Source organism: Aspergillus wentii (genome assembly GCF_001890725.1).
Source record: "Aspergillus wentii DTO 134E9 unplaced genomic scaffold ASPWEscaffold_6, whole genome shotgun sequence".
Lineage (NCBI taxonomy): Eukaryota > Fungi > Ascomycota > Eurotiomycetes > Eurotiales > Aspergillaceae > Aspergillus > Aspergillus wentii.
Window position 1 is genome coordinate 473,992 of NW_024467837.1, and position 17,177 is coordinate 491,168.

Here is a 17,177-nt window from a genome sequence, read left to right on the forward strand (position 1 = left end):
CATAATTAAGCAGTAACCTAGAAATAAGACTAATGGACGAATAATATCCGAAGAAATAAGAATCCGATTATTGATCCACTTTGTAGTTCCACTTTCTCCACTATAGCTGAAGATAGGTATCACTTGTAGATATGAAGAAGTCTTCTTTTTTTCGCATGGACAAAATCTAGGATACTGGATTAAACGAATGACGATCCTTGTTATCGCAATATTTGCGAAGAGCTCCGTGGACGGATTACGTATTCTCCAATCAGGGCCAAAGAATTTGACCTGGTCATTCTTTAAGTATATTGGGTGCAAGATATAATCTCTTCGATGGATCGTGATGGGGATGCTATCTGATTCTCACGTACTGTAGAATACCTGTATGTACCGCTTGCAATAGGACGTTTCATCGCGGCTATCTGTTACATTTGACAGACGCTCTATACAAGAGCAAAAAGAAAAGAGATGAGAATGCGATGGCCGTATCCGTATGTGTGTTATCAAATGGCTGCATAGCTGGGCCTTTTAGCTGGGATGATTACTTGACAGCCTCAAGGAGGTTAGCAATTTCAAGAGTTTTGCCACCGTTCTGGGCACGAGGTCTCGTTTCCATGAACAGCTTCGAGGTGAACGAGTTTGCTTGCCATTCGGGTCAGCGAAAGCCAGCTCGTTGAGGTTATTTTTGAAGGCATGTCCCGCGTAATGCATCATCACGATACTCCGCCTAGGAGCCTTGTTAGCCGTATCAAGAACCTCGATGATGCTGGAGTTTACACCAAAAGCATGAGTGGGGTAGGCGACTGAAGATATCATACCTGAAACGATGAATATAGCAACTGTGGCCCTAGGCGAGGTGGTGAGGGTACTGAGTAAGCTGCATTGTTGCCCACCAGGTAGACTAAGATGACAGGACAATCGTCCGGGAAGTGGAGGGAGTATTAGGGAGGGCTCGCAGCGGTTCTGTTTCTGATACATTATGGCGCCCTGTCTGGGCCGTTTTCGAGGAACATCCCAACATCAAATATTGTGTATAGCCCTGTCCTTGCGTACCAAGTTGAAGTAGACCAATTAGAGCATTGCGAAGGTTAATGACCAGCGGTAAAATCGAGAGTTTCGAAAGTATGTTGACATCTCCAGTTGAGCGTCGAGATATCCGCGTTCGAGGCATGGTAAAAGGAGCTGTTCGGGTATGAGCTTGGGAATAGTTACGCATAAGGATGATGTCTTACCATTGCCAGAGTTGACGGAAAATTCAAGCGCCCACTGCGTGGTGTCATTTTGCTTCGATTCATTGTCATTTGATATGAACCCATAGCGACAAGCGAGGTCGTCCATATACATGGCTAGTTGACCTGTAAGAGATGAGTATGAACTACCGAAATGAATAATCGTAAGACATACCTAGTGCAAGTCCGAAAAGGATAAATACAGGCCAAGAGTTCACTGGTGGTGGATACTTGGAGTGACCGAGGCGGGACGAATTGATTATCGTCTCCGACTAGCATGACACGATTGATAGCTGGCAAGGTAGGTAGTGAATACTATTTGTATCTCAGGGTCTCAAAAAATGAGGTCTCATCAAAGATGGCCATTGTTGGCAACCAATCCCGACGTGCAAGGGTCGCAGCGTTCATTGGCATAGTAATGACATTGTCGAGGCTGTATAGCATCAGCAAAGTTTCGGAAATATAGTTGAATAGCTGCTTACCTCTGAGCTGGGCACAGAAACTGCATCCATGTCTTGAATTTGGCAGGTTGTATCTTTTGTGTCGAGATACTGTTTCCATTGACGGAAGTTTTCAACCAAAGTAGAATAAGTTAATACAATCGGTGCCTTACGGATGTTAGCTTACAGTCAGTATGGCAGAGATATTGACTCACGAGTGATATATATAAACCCCGTAGTTTTTATAGTCGAACATTTTCCAGGAGCGAAACACAACCGATCAACATTTTGAGATCCGTAAGTGAAACAGGCAAATCTGATCCATGTATCTGCCATGAACACCGGGTTCCAACAATTGGCATGCTTTGGAAGGGATTTCGAGAATACCATTGATAGTATGAGGATATGAAGAGGAGACAACGACGCGAAGACCTGGAGCTTCCAGATCCCGTGGGGAGTGTAGAAGCCGTATCGACAGCGAAAGTCGTCCATAAATCGTGTGAGCTGTCCCAAAGAGAATCAGCATTGATTCATCGAGCGTTGAACGATACTAACTAACATTCGCAACATAAATATACCATGTATCACGAATGGCTTCACCTCAAGGATTCCGTATTGTGTTTGGTTGTATCCTAGTAGTTCCTGACGAGTGCCGAGGCAAAGCTTATTATCGAAGTATTCACATAATCCTCGCTGGTTTATTAGCATCGTCCAATGAAAGAATGGGGATTCATACAAACATCGCACTAATCCCCTTCTTCCCGGTCTGTGATTTCCATTTTGAGAAAGCCCGTATTGGGGCTGATTATATTTCAGCAGGTCATGATGTCGAAGTCATGTATGGTCGTATATATAAAGTATATAAAAAAAAGTATATATAGAGATGGCAGAAGAATTAAAGTCAACGAAAAGGATCCAGTACTTATAATGAGGGTCTATATTCGCCAAGATGGCAGAGGAAAACCCCTGATTCACTTTCAACTTCACCGACTTTTGATAGAATCGAATAGAGTCAGAAGCTCCGGAAATTGCGTTTGTTTGCTGTAGATCACGAAGCTAAGACGCATGAGAGAATCAGATGTCGACAGATGATACTAAGACAGCTGGTCAGCCCCTTTACTCGTTGGCAATTCATATTCGAAGGATTATCCAGGAGTACCTTTTCGTTAGTAGCTTGTCGGATGGCATTTCCTGACTCGAGACCTTCGGGTTGTTTTGTAGAATCATTCTGCAAGATCAAAGCAAATCAGAGATAGGTACACATGTACAATAGAGGATTATGAACATTTGGGGACGTTATTTCTGTATTTCGTAGAATTCTGGCACTGAACTCAATATCGATTCGCTCAGGCTACCCAAAAGGATCTTCATGAAGCAGACGTTATCGCATGATATGCTCGACTTTGGGATTGCTTGTGAAAGATTCCCATTATCTGAAAATAGTTCGTTAAGGGGAAAAAGTAAAGATAGCAAGTGAAATCACTTACCAAAGATGCATAGGTTTTAGTGTAAGAGTATAACGTGCTATCTCCACTCGTGGTTGGGTGTGCTAACGGGAATCACCGAGACAATCGCATCGATGAAGGTGATCATCGATGCATTGACGATTGACTCGTCAATGTCAGTGAGCCAGTTGGCTTGGGAGGCTTTCTACCACTTCCCCCAATTAAATACGGTGAACACAGGCGAGATGAGAGGACTAAAGATATCGATGAGTTTAATCCTCTGGGTATCAGAGAATTCAACGCCCTGGCAAGCTGCACGTCCCGGGTGAGAATCCACACCTTTTGCTTCCCAAGCTGTCCGATGCGTGAAAATAACGTGACTTTGGATCAGAAAGTGACTTGTACTCGCTGAAGAGGCTGACTTCCCTGTGCCCGATGTCAAATCGACTGCCGGTACTCGTTCCCACTAGAAGACGTATGCTCAAACGTGCTGGGTTCCTAGAGAACCGTTAGACCGATGGGTTTGCAGGGCAATGGCGATCCAAACATTTCGAGTGACCAGGTCCCATTGAGTCGACCATTCTCCCTCACAATCACCACGTCCACAAGTTCTTTCAATGCATTCTCGCAATGTATCCCTGCTTCTTCCCCGCGAGAAGATTCTGATCCCGAGTTGTCGCTCTTGCCACTTGCCGAGCCTGTTGATAGATCCCATCTCCTGGTACACTTTGCATTATGTTACTTATGTCTTAGAGTTAGGATCGCAAGAGAGGATTTCGGCAGCTGAGTGTCGTGGAGGAGGCAGGCAACCAGGTTATAGACCAAATTACGGTGCATAGATGAAAAGCAATCCTATCATGTTAGCCAGCTAGACAATGCTATGAAGGGAGCTATAACTTACTTTCATCTGATGAGGCAGAGAAACAGACGACATCTGGCCATTTGGCATCACGGTTTGTTGGGATATCCATTGGGCGGTACGATCTATCGTCATGAATCGATAGCTTGTATATTCCATCTTGTAGTGTTGGGCCACAGTACAAGCGAGTATCCATGTCCCAGTATGGCAGACTTTCTGGTAAAAGCAGAAATATTTCCAGTGCATCACATGCAGCTTGTGCCGATGCAAATATTGCCAGAGAGGTCAGAGCCTGATGGAAGTCGTACTGAATTTCCCAGGCAGCCCCTTTACGACTGTGAATCGGTGCTTCAAAGGAGACTAAATCGCTTCTCTTCGAAGACTGAGTTCTCTGCAGGAACTTCTGGGGTATGGTACAGAGTAGAATCGAGGTATCTGTCTCGCACATGGACAGCCTCGCCTGTGACTTCTTTTCTGTAATTTACCTTTGGCTTGGGCTTGTTAGAAGTATATTCTCGCAGTATGAATGAATGTAACTCACCCATTCTATCATCGTTGATGTGTATGATATATTGGTGGAGGTTGGTACTGTGTACATATAGAGCTTGGGTATATGTGAGCAACCTCTTGACTATCAGAAAGAGGTCAGTATATCTCCTAACAATCCATGATAATAAAAAAACCAGTCTCAAAGGCTCACCGGGAATGTCTGCTGTGCCATGTTCTTGAGTAGAATCAAGAAGGCAAAAGTCCCTTTCTGTCGGTCTTCCTATCAACAGGCATAGATACGTCTGGAATGGTCTGAGTGAGAATGGCGAGTGATGCCGGATGTAGGGTGGGCATCGTGCAGCAGGTGAAAGGTAAGGCTGTAGATCACAACACAGTGGAGAGGGTTCATAGAGGATCTGCTCCGGGGCTTATTCTCATCGGCACCGTCAGCGACGTTCATGAAAATCAATGGTCGTGGTTGACGGAAGAGCGGGAAGTTGATAGAGCGTTAGATTGAGCCAAACACGTCCTCCAGTTGGAGGAGGTGCTGCGTGGCAGTGGTTAATTGACCGTCATAGAAGACGGAGCTAATGAAGTCATCAATGGCTGCGTCCATCTAATGCTGCTCTCTAAAATGTGATCCATCAAACCTGCACCCCGGAGGGGCGCGAAGAGTGATGTGTGTAGCTGCAGTGCTGGGAGGTGCCATGACCACCGGAGTTGATTGATCTATCCACCGTTTTGATGTCTTCTCCGGGCTTTATCTATATTGAGTCGCATGCGATGATTTGGATCTGATCGACACGGAAATATTAGCCAATGTAGCAGGAGGTGACATCTAAATGCTTACTAGATTTGGAATTTCCGAAAGAAGTTTCTTTGCTGAAATATAAGTATCTGGAAAAGGAGTTGTCAGTGTTGTCCATTCGAAGAGAAGGTAACAACTCACAAAGATTGGTTGAGGTCTTTTGCTCTGGCAGTAGAGGAAGGAAGAACATTATGGTGACATCCGTATATATAATCAAGTTGGGGTGAAGACTGAACCGATGGCGATGCATTGGATATAAGTAGAGACAAGATACTCTGGCAAAGACGATAATTTCTATTCAATCAGCAATCAGCATCATGGATGCATCGACAAACACATCTTCTGCATTACCAACAGGGATAGGAAAGAGAGCGGAGAGTTGCGTCCGATTCTTTGTCCAGTATCCCCATTTGAAGGTCATTTGCGCTTGGTTCGTGGTATGGCAGTGTCATATAATGCCACAAAGCTTGTCCAGATTCATCCGCGGATTGACCTCTTTCTGTGGATAGACAGATGAGGCATCATTGAACAATCAAGTAGATGAGACATGCATTACAGGGTATGACTAAATCACAGTTAAGAGTGGCTGTGCTGTATGGCCGTGTATTGGAATGGTCAGAGATTCGAGACCAAGAGAAGTGGGATTAAATAGATGAGAAATAGTTTGATTCACTTGATATTAAATATAATATTCAATATCATATTATAAGATATCATAAATTCACCTGGAATAAGCATAATTAAGCAGTGGACACTAAGCACTAGTAGGTCCACATCTCCACTTGGTATAATATGATCTATAATTATTCATATTAATATATTGATATCGATAATATTGATATCATATTTATATAATTCTCTATTCATCAATAGAAAGTAATGCAAGTAATAGTAACTGTCAACGTCCGATTACATAATGCACACAGCAGGCAAGGACTGTTGTTTATCTCCTTCTTCCCCTCTCCTTGCGTTGCTTTCTGTCTTTCCCCTCCATCGTTTCTCGTTCCAGCGCAGCTCATTCTTTCATCTGCTCTATTCTTTCATCGCATATACACTCGTTTACTATCTACATTCGTTTCTAGCTCACCGCATCCGCTATGCACAACGGCTACCCTGCATCTCCTCCCCCGTCAGTCAAACAAGAAGATGAAGACCAAGTGCCCTTGCCTTGGTACAACCCACGGGGATGGTCCCGTCGAACAAAGGTAGTTACCGGTATCGGGATAATCGTCGTGATCATTGCTGTGATTGTCGGGGCTGTCGAGGGTACCAGAGCTCGTCGCTATCCTGACTACATACCGCTCAATTACAAGCTGGTCGACACTTATTCCGGAACGTCATTTTTTGATCAATTCGATTACTTTTCCAGCGAGGACCCTACCAATGGATTTGTGCAGTATGTGCTCATACATTTGTGTTTCTAGGCATTTTCTGACTTATGGTGTAGTTATGTCGATCGACAGACAGCACAGAATCTCAACCTAACATATGCCTCTGATTCGTCCGTGGTTCTCAAGGTCGACACCTCCGAGAAGAACGCGTCGACTGGCAGGCGATCTGTCCGCATTGAGTCAAAGCACAACTACGATACTGGTCTTTTCATTTTCGATATTCTTCATACACCCTACGGCTGTGGTACCTGGCCGGCCTTGTGGCTCACAGATGGATATAACTGGCCCAAGAATGGTGAAATCGATATCCTGGAAGCTAATAACAGAGGCACAGAGGGCAATGCAGTCACTTTGCACTCCACGCCTGGCTGTAATATGAAAGTAAGGCGGAAACAGACAGGATTTGCCGAATTTCTCACTTGCGACAACAGTACCAACAGCAACGCGGGCTGCGGTGTACAGGGCGCACCAGATACCTATGGCGAGGAATTGAACGACAATCACGGAGGTGTAAGTACTATCCGGGAAAAAACAACTCTTTCTAACTTTACAGGTCTACGCTTTGGAACTACGTCTCGCTGGTATCCGGGCGTGGTTCTTCCCCCGAAACTCTATTCCAGACGACATTACAAATTCAAGTGCTACCCCTGACCCGTCGACATGGGGAACTGCGCTGGCCGACTTTCCCAACACAAATTGCGACATCCCGTCTCATTTCAACAACCAAAGTATCATTGCCAACATCGATCTATGCGGACAGCTTGGTGCACAGCCCCAACTCTATACAGAGCTGTACAACTGCCCCGGAAAATGCGAGGATTTTGTCGCAAACCACCCCCAGAACTTCACGCAGGCGTATTGGGAGTTTAAGAGTTTCAAGGTTTATCAAGCGTTTTGATTTTATATGAGGATTTTACGTAGTGTTTGCTTTGGCGTTCTTTTTGGCTGGGTATGGGACAGCTCTGGATGAGCTTAATGGTAATGGCTATAGATTGATGATACCGTTATAGATTGATGATTATATAGTTACCCAGGTGGCTGACTTGCTTGTGGATTAGTTAGATACAGGCTTATGGAATCTTTTCCACCGAAGTACCGTGAAGCGTAGATTCTGCAGATTAAAGAAGGCTTCCCATAGAAGTCCAAAAACGATACTCAACCATGCCCGAACAAACATCTATTAATGTCAGTTATATTGAATGAGTGTATGATGGGAAGCTGCAATATTCACATTCGCTGGCAGGTATGGATAAATCCTCTACCGGGATGCTCCACATGGAAGTGTCGATCTATGCGAAGCTAAGAGTGACAGCTGATGTTATTTCAGCATCATACTACTGTACTACATGTTTTATAGATTGTTATGGTATAGATGAGTGATCAAGCAAACACGCTAGGATATAGATTGCAGACGCTAACAGACAGACAAATAAATACCACCTTTTCTATAGATACATAAAATGCGAATAACTGACATAGCCACCACATATCTACCACTACCGCTGAGACCGGCGAGTCGATTGACGACGCAGCACCGAGTCGGCATTCATCCCGGAATTGGCACGGTCGCGAGGTTCCAGCCCCGAGGTAGCGCCGGTTTCAGAGCGCGGGTTCGTCGATTGCCGCTCCATGTCTGTGGAAGGGATGGTGGAGAGGTTTGAAGCGCGACGGCGCATGCGCTTTTCTGCGTCTGCGACTTCCTTTTGGTTCAGGGCTTCGGAGGGGAGGAGGATGGCACGATCGAGGGTGTATGGGAGACCGCGATGGCGGCCGCGGACTTGCATGGCGATGATGACGAGTTTGGAGATGACTTGAAATTCGGAGACGAAGGAGGCGTTGACGCCTGGGTAGCCGAGGGAGAGGCCGACGGTGCCGTAGGCGGAGACGACTTCGAAGAGGACAGGCCAGAGTTGGAAGGAGTATTGGTCTTTGTTTTGGAGACGGCCGCCTTCGACGATGGCGATGATGAAGAGGCCGAGGAAGACGTACCACAGGTCGAAACTGAGTTGTTTGCGCAAGTGGGCGCCGATATAACTGGGGGCGTTGGCGTTTTCTTCGGCTTCTTCTTCTTCCTCGGGGATTGGGTAGACGCCCAGACTCTTTTCTTCATAGACGTTTGTTCGTCGCATGGAGATGGCGATGGGGAAGACGGAGATGTACATCATGATGAGGTAGGATACTTGAACTGCAGGGTGGAGATCTGACAAGCTCACGACTGAGAATCCTGCGGTTCGCGTAGCTGCGGCCTGGAAGAGACCACATAAAACACGGATTCCAGGGGGTAGATTAGTGACGGTTGGATCGTTGATCTGGACACTGTCAGTCTTGTTTGCAGAAAATGAAGTGGGAGAATTCTCACATCCAAGATGATGAAGAAGATCAGGTCAATTCCGTTCAGCGCAATGAGAATCGCAAACAGCCACCAGGTCGCATTTCGAGGAAAGAGAAGCGTAAAGCATCGACGGGGATGGTCCAGCAGAAACTTCAACTCCTCCCAAAGAGGACTGTCTTCTGTTGCTATCTTAGAGGCAGCCCAAATGATCAACCGAAGCATACAAGGAAACCCAGTGTTGCCAATGATGATGAGGAAGGTCATCAGAAGCAGAGGGAATACGGCTTCTTGGAAAGACATCATCGAGTCCGGGGTTAAAGTGAATCCAACATCGTTGAACGAAGAGCCGGCCGTGAAAATTCCCCACCAAGGACGTCCTTGACCATCTCCTGTGACCACATTTCCCCAGTGCGTAGTCATAATCCAAGGGACTAAGCAGACGATTCCAAGGAGGTGGAAGAAAACGTAGTAGGACATCAAGACAACAGCCAGTGTCTTCAAAGCGCGATACTCAATACCTCCCAACTCATCTCTCTGCTCCTCCGTCAGATCGACGAAATTGGAGTTTCGGCCAACGGTGGCATCCCAACTGAGATAGGGAAGAGTAGGACGGTCTCTTTCTTGAGTCAGAGATCGGAAAATGCTGTTAACCGTGTTTCTCCTTGTTCTTGAACGGCCGAGAAACGAAGGCTCATCGTTCGCGTCTCTGGTCTCGCGCACAGTTGGACGAGTATCCATCCGGGGAAAGGTCGTGTTCCTCGTCTTGGTCCGCCCCATGTCCGGCTCGTTAATCGTAATATGAGGGCCATCAAGTGGTCCGACATTGCTGGAGTCCTCTGAATCCGGACGCTGATCATCGGTCTGATTACTCGGTTTCTTGGTAAGTTCCTCACCCCCCTCTTCTTCCAGCACCTCGGGGACACCACCCCGGTCGTATTCGCGAGGACTTGGGATACGCAAAGCTCCTTTGTTTCTTCTCTGATTTTCCAAGAACGCAATGTGATGTTCAGGGCTCAGCTGCGTCGGCACGCGTAAACCACCCAGGCCCAAGTTAGAACCCAACCCTGGCTTGGGCTCCGCGCCGCTCCCCGATTCATCGGTTTGGTCCCCATTCTGGGGCTTCGCCTTGGGGGACTCTGGGGCCGAGTTTGTCTCCTCCGAGATCTTGTCCGGATGAGACCCGTCCCGCATGACGGCAATCGGCCGCCTGCCAACGCCCATCTCCTCCATGTTGTAATCCTGCCCATCTTTATCGGCGGTGACGGTGCGGGCTCGGGTGCGGGTTTGGCGTAGAGCTCGGGCGTCTCGTACCACATGCTGAAACCGCTTTTCGAACCAATAGAGACGGATGAAAACGAGGACGGTATTGATGAAGATCGGGGTCGTAAGCATGGAGACGAAATATAAAATGACCTGCTGGTAGGTCTGGAGCAGATTCAAATCCACTGTGTTGAGACCACTCTGGGTGGCCGCTCCCGCGGAAAAGAAAAGCGCATCGATATAAGCCAGTTTACTCCCGGGATAGATGATGATGGAAGTAATCATGCTCACGCAGATGATGTAGGTATAATGGATAAGAATGAAATTCATGCTCAATTCCTTCAAGTACGGAATACGGGCCGTGACCTTGGCCATCCGTCGCAAAAAAGCAGAGTACATTTTGACTTGATCCCACGGGACGGCGTAAGGCCGTCTTGCTTTTCTTTTCTTTTCTTTTCTTTTTTTTTGCGCTTCTGTCGAGTTAAATGTACCGGGTTTGTCTTTTGTTTTTTCGGGGAATTTCGAAGAGGGGTTGTACGGCAGAAGAAATTCTAGAAGTCGAGGACGATGATCAACCACCCGCCACGCGACAATGATGCGGCGCACGAGGTCTGCGATTGCCGATCTCCAATAGCTGCGCAAGGAGGAATCTTGTAAAAAGAAATAATAATAAAACGGCCAACTCGACCGCTGTTAGCTGAAAGTCAGAGAAAACCGACGTTTGAACAAGACGGAGCGGTTTTGAGAGTGCAATGTCATGGTGAACGGGGAAGATCAAAGAAGAGGACTGGGAAAAAGTGCGAGCACGCAGGAAGGAAAGAAAGAGAAAAGAATCGGAGAATAAAAAGAGTTGGGCCAAAATAAGAGATTTTTTAAAAAAAAAATAGACACCGAAGGGCAAAAAGCAGAAGCGCTAAAGAAGAAAAGCTCGTCAAGGTGTGAGAAAGAGGAAGAAATCCCTCACTGGAGTTGAAGATCGAGGGAAAATAACAATACGAGATGGGAAATTCTACGAGTTACATACTGTACGGTACCGCTGCGACCGGACGCAGCGTGCAAACGGAGAGAGAGGAAAATTCAGCTTCAGCACCACTGCTGATCGCTGCGAGTCCAGCTGGACTGGGTTAAGTAGGAACGATGCCCCTATTTACTGATTGTTTCGACAACCAAGAAAGCTGTGGATGTCTGCATTGACTATCTGTAAGGACAATGTGCTACCTCAGTCTTAGCACTGTTAGTCTCTTAGCAGCATTATTCTTAGCAGCCAGAATCTTGGATGCCTGAAGAAATGGTGGGCCTGAGACGCAGCCAGCCAATCAGAGGGGAGGGGTTTCAATGTGTCGGTAATATTACATACACCGGTCAGGTGTGGCGCAAAATACTGGTAATATACGGTATGTGACAGCCTCCTTTTCTGATCGACAATCCTTCTGTCGTGCTTGAGGATTAGCTTGTCTTTTGCCAGAAGTTTCAGATGGGATTATCTGGGTCCTGGCAAATTTAAAATTAAGCCACATCATTGAGTGACTGACAGAATGACAGATAGAATGACAGATAAAATGGAAGATACAATTTTTGGATTCTTTGCTTTTTCCACATGCAGCTGCGTGCATTGCATTGCAGCTCAGATCCCAACACACCAAAGACGGTCGGTCCGGGCCTGGAAGAATGGGCAGATCGGACGCTGATGGCATTTCCCAGGATGATGAGGGAATCCTTGCAGATAATGTGATAGCAGCAGCAGTGAATAACAGCCAATCAATTGTCTACCTATTTATCTATCAATGTTCAGATACTATCAACTGGCATCCTTGCGACTGCAGTCTTATTGGCAGCTTACTATGAGGCTTGGCGTTATGGGTCATTGCTTACCCGCACCTCAACTTAGATCTATGGATCTTAATGCAGTTCAGTTATATAGGCAATTACCTTAATAGACTAACAGCATATTTTGAAGAAAGATCTGTGCTGTCATTCTAGATCTATCAATTGTATGCTCATTCGTATGTTAATACTCCAGTTCATCAGACACGGCACATGACATTGTCTAATTGTCCAATTATTCTATCACTACATGATATGGATTATTCTAGCCCATTTCTATATAAATAGAATCAAATTAAGTATACAAAATACTTTCGAGTATATGAACAGTTCACACAAGACTACTGTATGCACTTATCACTGCATCTAAGCAGATCTTCAGATAACCCTCGACAATTCCTCCATCCATCTCAGATGTTATCTTCCTTATCCTATCTAGCATTCCATACCTGACTGGCTAGATAGCCCTAAAAGTCTTGACCTGATAGCAAGCGTAACACAGATGCTGCCCAATATGCAGTGCAACAATGGTTTCTTTTCCGATTGATCGACATGAACGATGCAGCCTAAATGTAATTTCAGCTCAGATCCCATTCTCCTAAACTCTGCTTTTTTTATGCGGTCATTGCGGTGTGATGAATCGAATCCCCGTTGAATCTGATATGACATGTCATGCTGGTCTGTCTGGATCTTGCAACTTTGGTTCGTCTGGATGTGTTTGTGATACTTGAGATCTGCTCTGTGACTCTGTATATCCTTGTTTTTTGCCTAATCTTGGTCATCACGGCAGTCCATCTGGATATGGTTTCGCCTATGCCAATACGAGTAACTCGGATATGCCCTCCGTGCTGACGGAAAGTCCGGATCATCGTGACATAATTTTCATCCCCTCTCGCACAGTGAATGATAATTGCTGTAAAATAAGAGACAGAGGTTGAACTATTCGACCTTAACCTGATAGAGAAAAGCAGGATAAACCATGGCGACGCAAATGATCATACGCAAAAGAAAAAGGCAAATAGGGCTACTCTCTCTGATCTTTGCGGCATCGATTTTCTTTCTTTTTACGTTGAAACAACTCAGCCGAAGAGATGGAGCGCAATCAGGACTACGACTGGCCGACAATCCATTAGAGGCACATTCCACTTCAGGTCACGACTGCATGAACTCAACAGGGCATTTTGTACCTTCCGAGAGCCAAAACAGCAGCACCCGATTTATCCCACCATTTCGCACTAAAGGTCGCTACATTGTTGATTCCCAGGGCGCAAGGGTGAAACTTACCAGTGTCAACTGGTACGGAGCGAGCGATGTCAAGTTTATCGCATCAGGACTCGACGTGCAGCATCGTGACGATATTGCAACCCTCATTCGTGGAATGGGTTTCAACAGTGTGCGTCTGCCGTATTCCGATGAAATGGTGAAGACGAATCCTTGCATCGATCGGTCGCTGCTGTCTGCAAACCTCGACTTGGTTCCAGATACCGAGTACTCTAGCGGTGAATGTGCAAGAGCCCTAGATGTGTTTACCGCCGTGGTGGAAGGGTTGACTGCTGCAGGCTTATTGGTAATTGTGAACAACCACATCACTCAGGCCACTTGGTGCTGCGGTGCAAATCTCTGCGATGGAGGATGGTCAAATGACTGGCTTGGGGGACGCTTGCTCTGTCGCGTTAGCCAAACTGAAGAAGAATGGATTGAGCACTGGGAAACGGTCATGTATCCCTTGGCAAAAAATGAACTGGTTCTCGGTGCGGACCTTCGTAATGAGGTCCGTGGCGTCTGGGGTACCATGCACTGGCACTCATGGGCAGCAGCAGCAGAAAGGGCATTGGAGCGACTGTTGCGTCTCAACCCAAATTGGTTGATGATTGTCGAAGGCGTTTCATCCGCAAACGACCTCTCCGGGGTAAAGAAGCGGCCTGTTCAACTCAGCATCCCTGCCCGAGTAGTCTACTCGGCCCATGTCTATGCCTGGTCGGGATGGGGCTCCCTGCTACCCTTTTCGAAACGGAAATATAAGAGTTTTGTAAGGGCCATGCAGGAGAACTGGGAGTATCTGCTTGCCGAGGACACGGCTCCCGTCTGGGTTGGGGAGATGGGCACTCCTGATAAACCCGACGCTGGCGATTTGAATTATTGGAGGCACCTGGTGCAATTTCTGGAGGAGGTCGATGCGAGCTGGGGCTATTGGGCGCTCAATCCTCGCAAACCCGCCAAAAACGAGAGGGAGAGCTATGGCCTGGTGGGGGACGGATGGGACAGCCAGTCGGTCAGATGGGATTATCGCATGGACGACCTAAAGAGAATAGGACTGAGCGTAGATTGATGACCTCGGGATGGTTTAGCATCGTTGCATTCGCACATGGTCTCTTTTGAGTGTTTCATGCAGGGAAAAAGATGTGACGATGTCGAGCAGTCGTTGAGCCACAGGTTGTGATATGCGGATATGATTGGTCAGGAGCGGAATCCATGCGCTGATTATAGGACTCTGATTGGTTGACAAAAAGTGTGATCATCCTTTTTTACTTAGGTAAGCAGCCCTCGTTTGAGCCAATCAGAAGCCATAAAATGACTATATCTTCATCTTTCTTGATTGTTGATTTTTATATGCGATAATTTCTAACATTCTGCAGTCTCCATATCATGAGAACAATATGAGGGTATATCCACAGTATACGCACATCCAGTACTCTGGTCATACAGTGTTGTTATATCAGTGACCATCGCAATGAGATGCTATCTAAGCTTCGCTTCATCAAACTAATATCCAAACTAAACTCTAAGACCCATTTCTAGCTGGTCCTGGGCAAATACATGAGCTCTTATTTTGAGGTTGCCTTCAATGGTCTTGTACCTACTTTATAGGATAGAGCAGATCATCCGCTCTTGGTGGTTCAATCTAATTAAACTAACCGTTTCCCATGATCCAAATCTCCACGAGATCTTATTATGGCGTTGGTCTGGCAAATGACCTTCCCATGCCGTCTTTTCATCTCCTCTCACTGGTGCATCCAGGTTGGTGGTTGGTTCTCGTGGGGTTTCCTGTTTGGGACAACGTGCCTCCTTTCCTCTTCTCCCACTCTTTTCTTAACGAGATCCCCCCTCCTCAATCGACACTTCTTCTCCCCTGTATTCTTCCGTGTCGACTCCTGCAGCTTCGCTCCTGAGCCTGTCTAAGAAAATGCTTCGGTGGTTTTCTCGCTGTCTTCCTGGCTTCAGCATCATCGCACTGCTGCTACTCCTTTTGCTCACCTTCACAGACGCAGCCTCTCTCTCGCCATGGAAGGACTTTTTCCCACCATCGACAGACAAGCCGTCCGGAGACAAGCCCTCCCCCATCAACATCGGGCAGAAGATATTCATGATCTACACCATCCTCATCCATATTAATGGATTTGGGTTCACTGTCCGCTTGTCATGGTCACTCTTCAACGTCACCAAGGAGACGAAGCTTGCATTGAAGAGAAGGATCTGGCAGACCTCTCGCACGCCTTCTGAGGCTGATGGAGGTGACTATGTCGATAGTCCATCTACCCCGACGCAGAAATTCCCGGATCCTGCGGTTTTTAAAATGCCCTATTCGTCAGTTGACAGCATTGATGAGCTGGAGGAGGTTGTTCATGCTATCATTCTGCCGAATTATGGTGAAGATATTGGTACGCTGAAAACCACTCTGGATGTTCTCGCAAGTCATCCAAGAGCGAGTACGCAGTATGAGGTATGTCTTAGAGCATAAGATTAAACACCACAAGGCTGACAACGATAGATATACCTTGCAATGGAACAGAAAGAATCTGGAGCCGCCGAAAAGGCCGCAAAGTTGATATTGGCATTCGAGAAATCCTTCCTCCAAATTCGAAGTACATTCCATCCAGCGAATCTACAAGGGGAGATTGCAGGGAAAAGTTCCAATGTTGCTTTTGCCGCTCGCCACATTGTCGAAGTGCATCGCGCGGACCTCAATACAGGCGCGTGTAATGTGATCATCACAGTGATAGATGGTGAGTCGATGTTATCACGCTTTACTGATCAGTGCTAACTCTATCAGCCGATACGCATCTATGGCAGGACTACTTTACCGAGATCCGTCGTCTTCATTATATACATACCACCGAGGCAGACCGCACGGTCTACTGCTGTCCGATCATATTTGACCGCAACTCTAATGAGAGCCCGATATTGGTACGATGTGCTGATTTGCTATGGGGCTTTGCGGGCTTGTCGACAATGTACCCCGGCGCACCTATCTCTATACCAACATCTGTATACTCCTTACCCTTATCTTTGGCTGAAAAGGTTGGTGGCTGGGATAGTGACCCCACTGCTATTGGCGAGGATATGCACATGCTACTCAAGTGCTACTTTGAGACAGCAGGGAATGTCGTTTCCCGTAACATATTTATACCAGCCAGCCAGTGCAATGTCTCCAGCGATACTGGTCAAGGCTGGAGACGGACACTGGATACCTGCTTTGCCCGGTACAGACAGGCGTTGCGACACATGTGGGGAGCATTGGACTCGGGATTTGCAGCACGCCGGACAATGAGCTATCTTCGCCTCCACAGCCGGTGTCTATTTCTACGACCGCGACACTTTGCCTTACTGCACCTTATGTGGGAGGCGCACTTTCTCCCTTGCCATCTGATGATCCTTATGGTGTTCTCGTTGATATATTCCCTCATGACTCCTCCAGAGCTACTACACCCATCTATGACATGGACGTTCTGGTTCACTGGACTGCTTCGCACATCTTCCTTCATCTGGATGAACGTCTGCCTGGCACTGTACGAGCGGTGGTATACAGTCTGTCTGCAATCACGAAGAAAGGATATGCTACAGGCCAATCTGACAGACACTGGCTTTTCCCAACGTACCTGGTGGCATACGACGCATCTCCTGGAACGCATCTGCTTTCCAATTGCGGGTACCATCTTTGGAGGTATTCCGACAATCCACGCAGTTTTCTCCCATTTTTGGACAGACAGGTTGGTATATCGTGTCAGCAAGAAACCGGACTTTGCCATGGTTGGCTCTATGGCATAAGTGTCGTTGGTATATGAGAGGATGTTCATGATATATATACTACCTTTACGATTGTTGGACCATGATTGGCTT

General features: G+C 46.7%; 6 protein-coding genes across 6 annotated transcripts; 3 read left to right on the top strand and 3 right to left on the bottom strand.

Annotated features, from left to right (window-relative positions):
* Positions 1-857: 857 nt before the first annotated feature.
* ASPWEDRAFT_42831 (uncharacterized protein) lies at positions 858-1,517 on the bottom strand. The gene is made up of 3 exons (XM_040835872.1): positions 1,387-1,517; positions 1,215-1,337; positions 858-1,164 (listed from the first exon to the last, which is right to left on the bottom strand). The coding sequence occupies exons 2-3, from the start codon at positions 1,324-1,326 to the stop codon at positions 884-886; spliced, it is 393 nt and encodes a 130-aa protein (XP_040686478.1). The 5' UTR covers positions 1,327-1,337; positions 1,387-1,517; the 3' UTR covers positions 858-883.
* A 38-nt stretch (positions 1,518-1,555) lies between these two features.
* Positions 1,556-2,312, bottom strand: ASPWEDRAFT_593616 (uncharacterized protein). The gene is made up of 4 exons (XM_040838447.1): positions 2,211-2,312; positions 1,867-2,155; positions 1,694-1,819; positions 1,556-1,644 (listed from the first exon to the last, which is right to left on the bottom strand). Exons 2-3 carry the CDS (start codon positions 2,141-2,143, stop codon positions 1,785-1,787), a joined length of 312 nt encoding a protein of 103 aa, XP_040686479.1. The 5' UTR covers positions 2,144-2,155; positions 2,211-2,312; the 3' UTR covers positions 1,556-1,644; positions 1,694-1,784.
* Positions 2,313-6,229: 3,917 nt separating this feature from the next.
* Positions 6,230-7,760, top strand: ASPWEDRAFT_42832 (glycoside hydrolase family 16 protein). The gene is made up of 3 exons (XM_040835873.1): positions 6,230-6,648; positions 6,700-7,153; positions 7,197-7,760. Exons 1-3 carry the CDS (start codon positions 6,350-6,352, stop codon positions 7,539-7,541), a joined length of 1,098 nt encoding a protein of 365 aa, XP_040686480.1. The 5' UTR covers positions 6,230-6,349; the 3' UTR covers positions 7,542-7,760.
* Positions 7,761-8,139: 379 nt separating this feature from the next.
* Positions 8,140-10,634, bottom strand: ASPWEDRAFT_52937 (potassium ion transporter; the record flags this gene model as incomplete). The annotated part of the gene is made up of 2 exons (XM_040837804.1): positions 8,140-8,952; positions 9,003-10,634. The coding sequence occupies 2 exons, from the start codon at positions 10,632-10,634 to the stop codon at positions 8,140-8,142; spliced, it is 2,445 nt and encodes an 814-aa protein (XP_040686481.1).
* Positions 10,635-12,883: 2,249 nt separating this feature from the next.
* ASPWEDRAFT_593704 (glycoside hydrolase family 5 protein) lies at positions 12,884-14,706 on the top strand. Its single transcript, XM_040838448.1, has 2 exons — positions 12,884-14,592; positions 14,696-14,706. The coding sequence occupies exon 1, from the start codon at positions 13,039-13,041 to the stop codon at positions 14,386-14,388; it is 1,350 nt and encodes a 449-aa protein (XP_040686482.1). The 5' UTR covers positions 12,884-13,038; the 3' UTR covers positions 14,389-14,592; positions 14,696-14,706.
* Positions 14,707-15,709: 1,003 nt separating this feature from the next.
* On the top strand, positions 15,710-17,162 carry ASPWEDRAFT_42835 (glycosyltransferase family 2 protein). Its single transcript, XM_040835874.1, has 3 exons — positions 15,710-15,780; positions 15,829-16,063; positions 16,111-17,162. Exons 2-3 carry the CDS (start codon positions 15,841-15,843, stop codon positions 17,103-17,105), a joined length of 1,218 nt encoding a protein of 405 aa, XP_040686483.1. The 5' UTR covers positions 15,710-15,780; positions 15,829-15,840; the 3' UTR covers positions 17,106-17,162.
* Positions 17,163-17,177: the final 15 nt, after the last annotated feature.

Bases quoted from the DNA above. Each gene is read 5' to 3' on its own strand.
- ASPWEDRAFT_42831 (XM_040835872.1), bottom strand. From the start codon at position 1,326: ATGTATATGGACGACCTCGCTTGTCGCTATGGGTTCATATCAAATGAC. The intron at 1,165-1,214 runs GTAAGACATCAT...ATACCCGAACAG, and splicing joins TTCCGTCAACTCTGGCAATG to CTCCTTTTACCATGCCTCGA.
- ASPWEDRAFT_593616 (XM_040838447.1), bottom strand. From the start codon at position 2,143: ATGGACGACTTTCGCTGTCGATACGGCTTCTACACTCCCCACGGGATC. The intron at 1,820-1,866 runs GTGAGTCAATAT...AACATCCGTAAG, and splicing joins GGGGTTTATATATATCACTC to GCACCGATTGTATTAACTTA.
- ASPWEDRAFT_42832 (XM_040835873.1), top strand. From the start codon at position 6,350: ATGCACAACGGCTACCCTGCATCTCCTCCCCCGTCAGTCAAACAAGAA. The intron at 6,649-6,699 runs GTATGTGCTCAT...CTTATGGTGTAG, and splicing joins CCTACCAATGGATTTGTGCA to TTATGTCGATCGACAGACAG. The intron at 7,154-7,196 runs GTAAGTACTATC...CTAACTTTACAG, and splicing joins TGAACGACAATCACGGAGGT to GTCTACGCTTTGGAACTACG.
- ASPWEDRAFT_593704 (XM_040838448.1), top strand. From the start codon at position 13,039: ATGGCGACGCAAATGATCATACGCAAAAGAAAAAGGCAAATAGGGCTA.
- ASPWEDRAFT_42835 (XM_040835874.1), top strand. From the start codon at position 15,841: ATGGAACAGAAAGAATCTGGAGCCGCCGAAAAGGCCGCAAAGTTGATA. The intron at 16,064-16,110 runs GTGAGTCGATGT...TAACTCTATCAG, and splicing joins GATCATCACAGTGATAGATG to CCGATACGCATCTATGGCAG.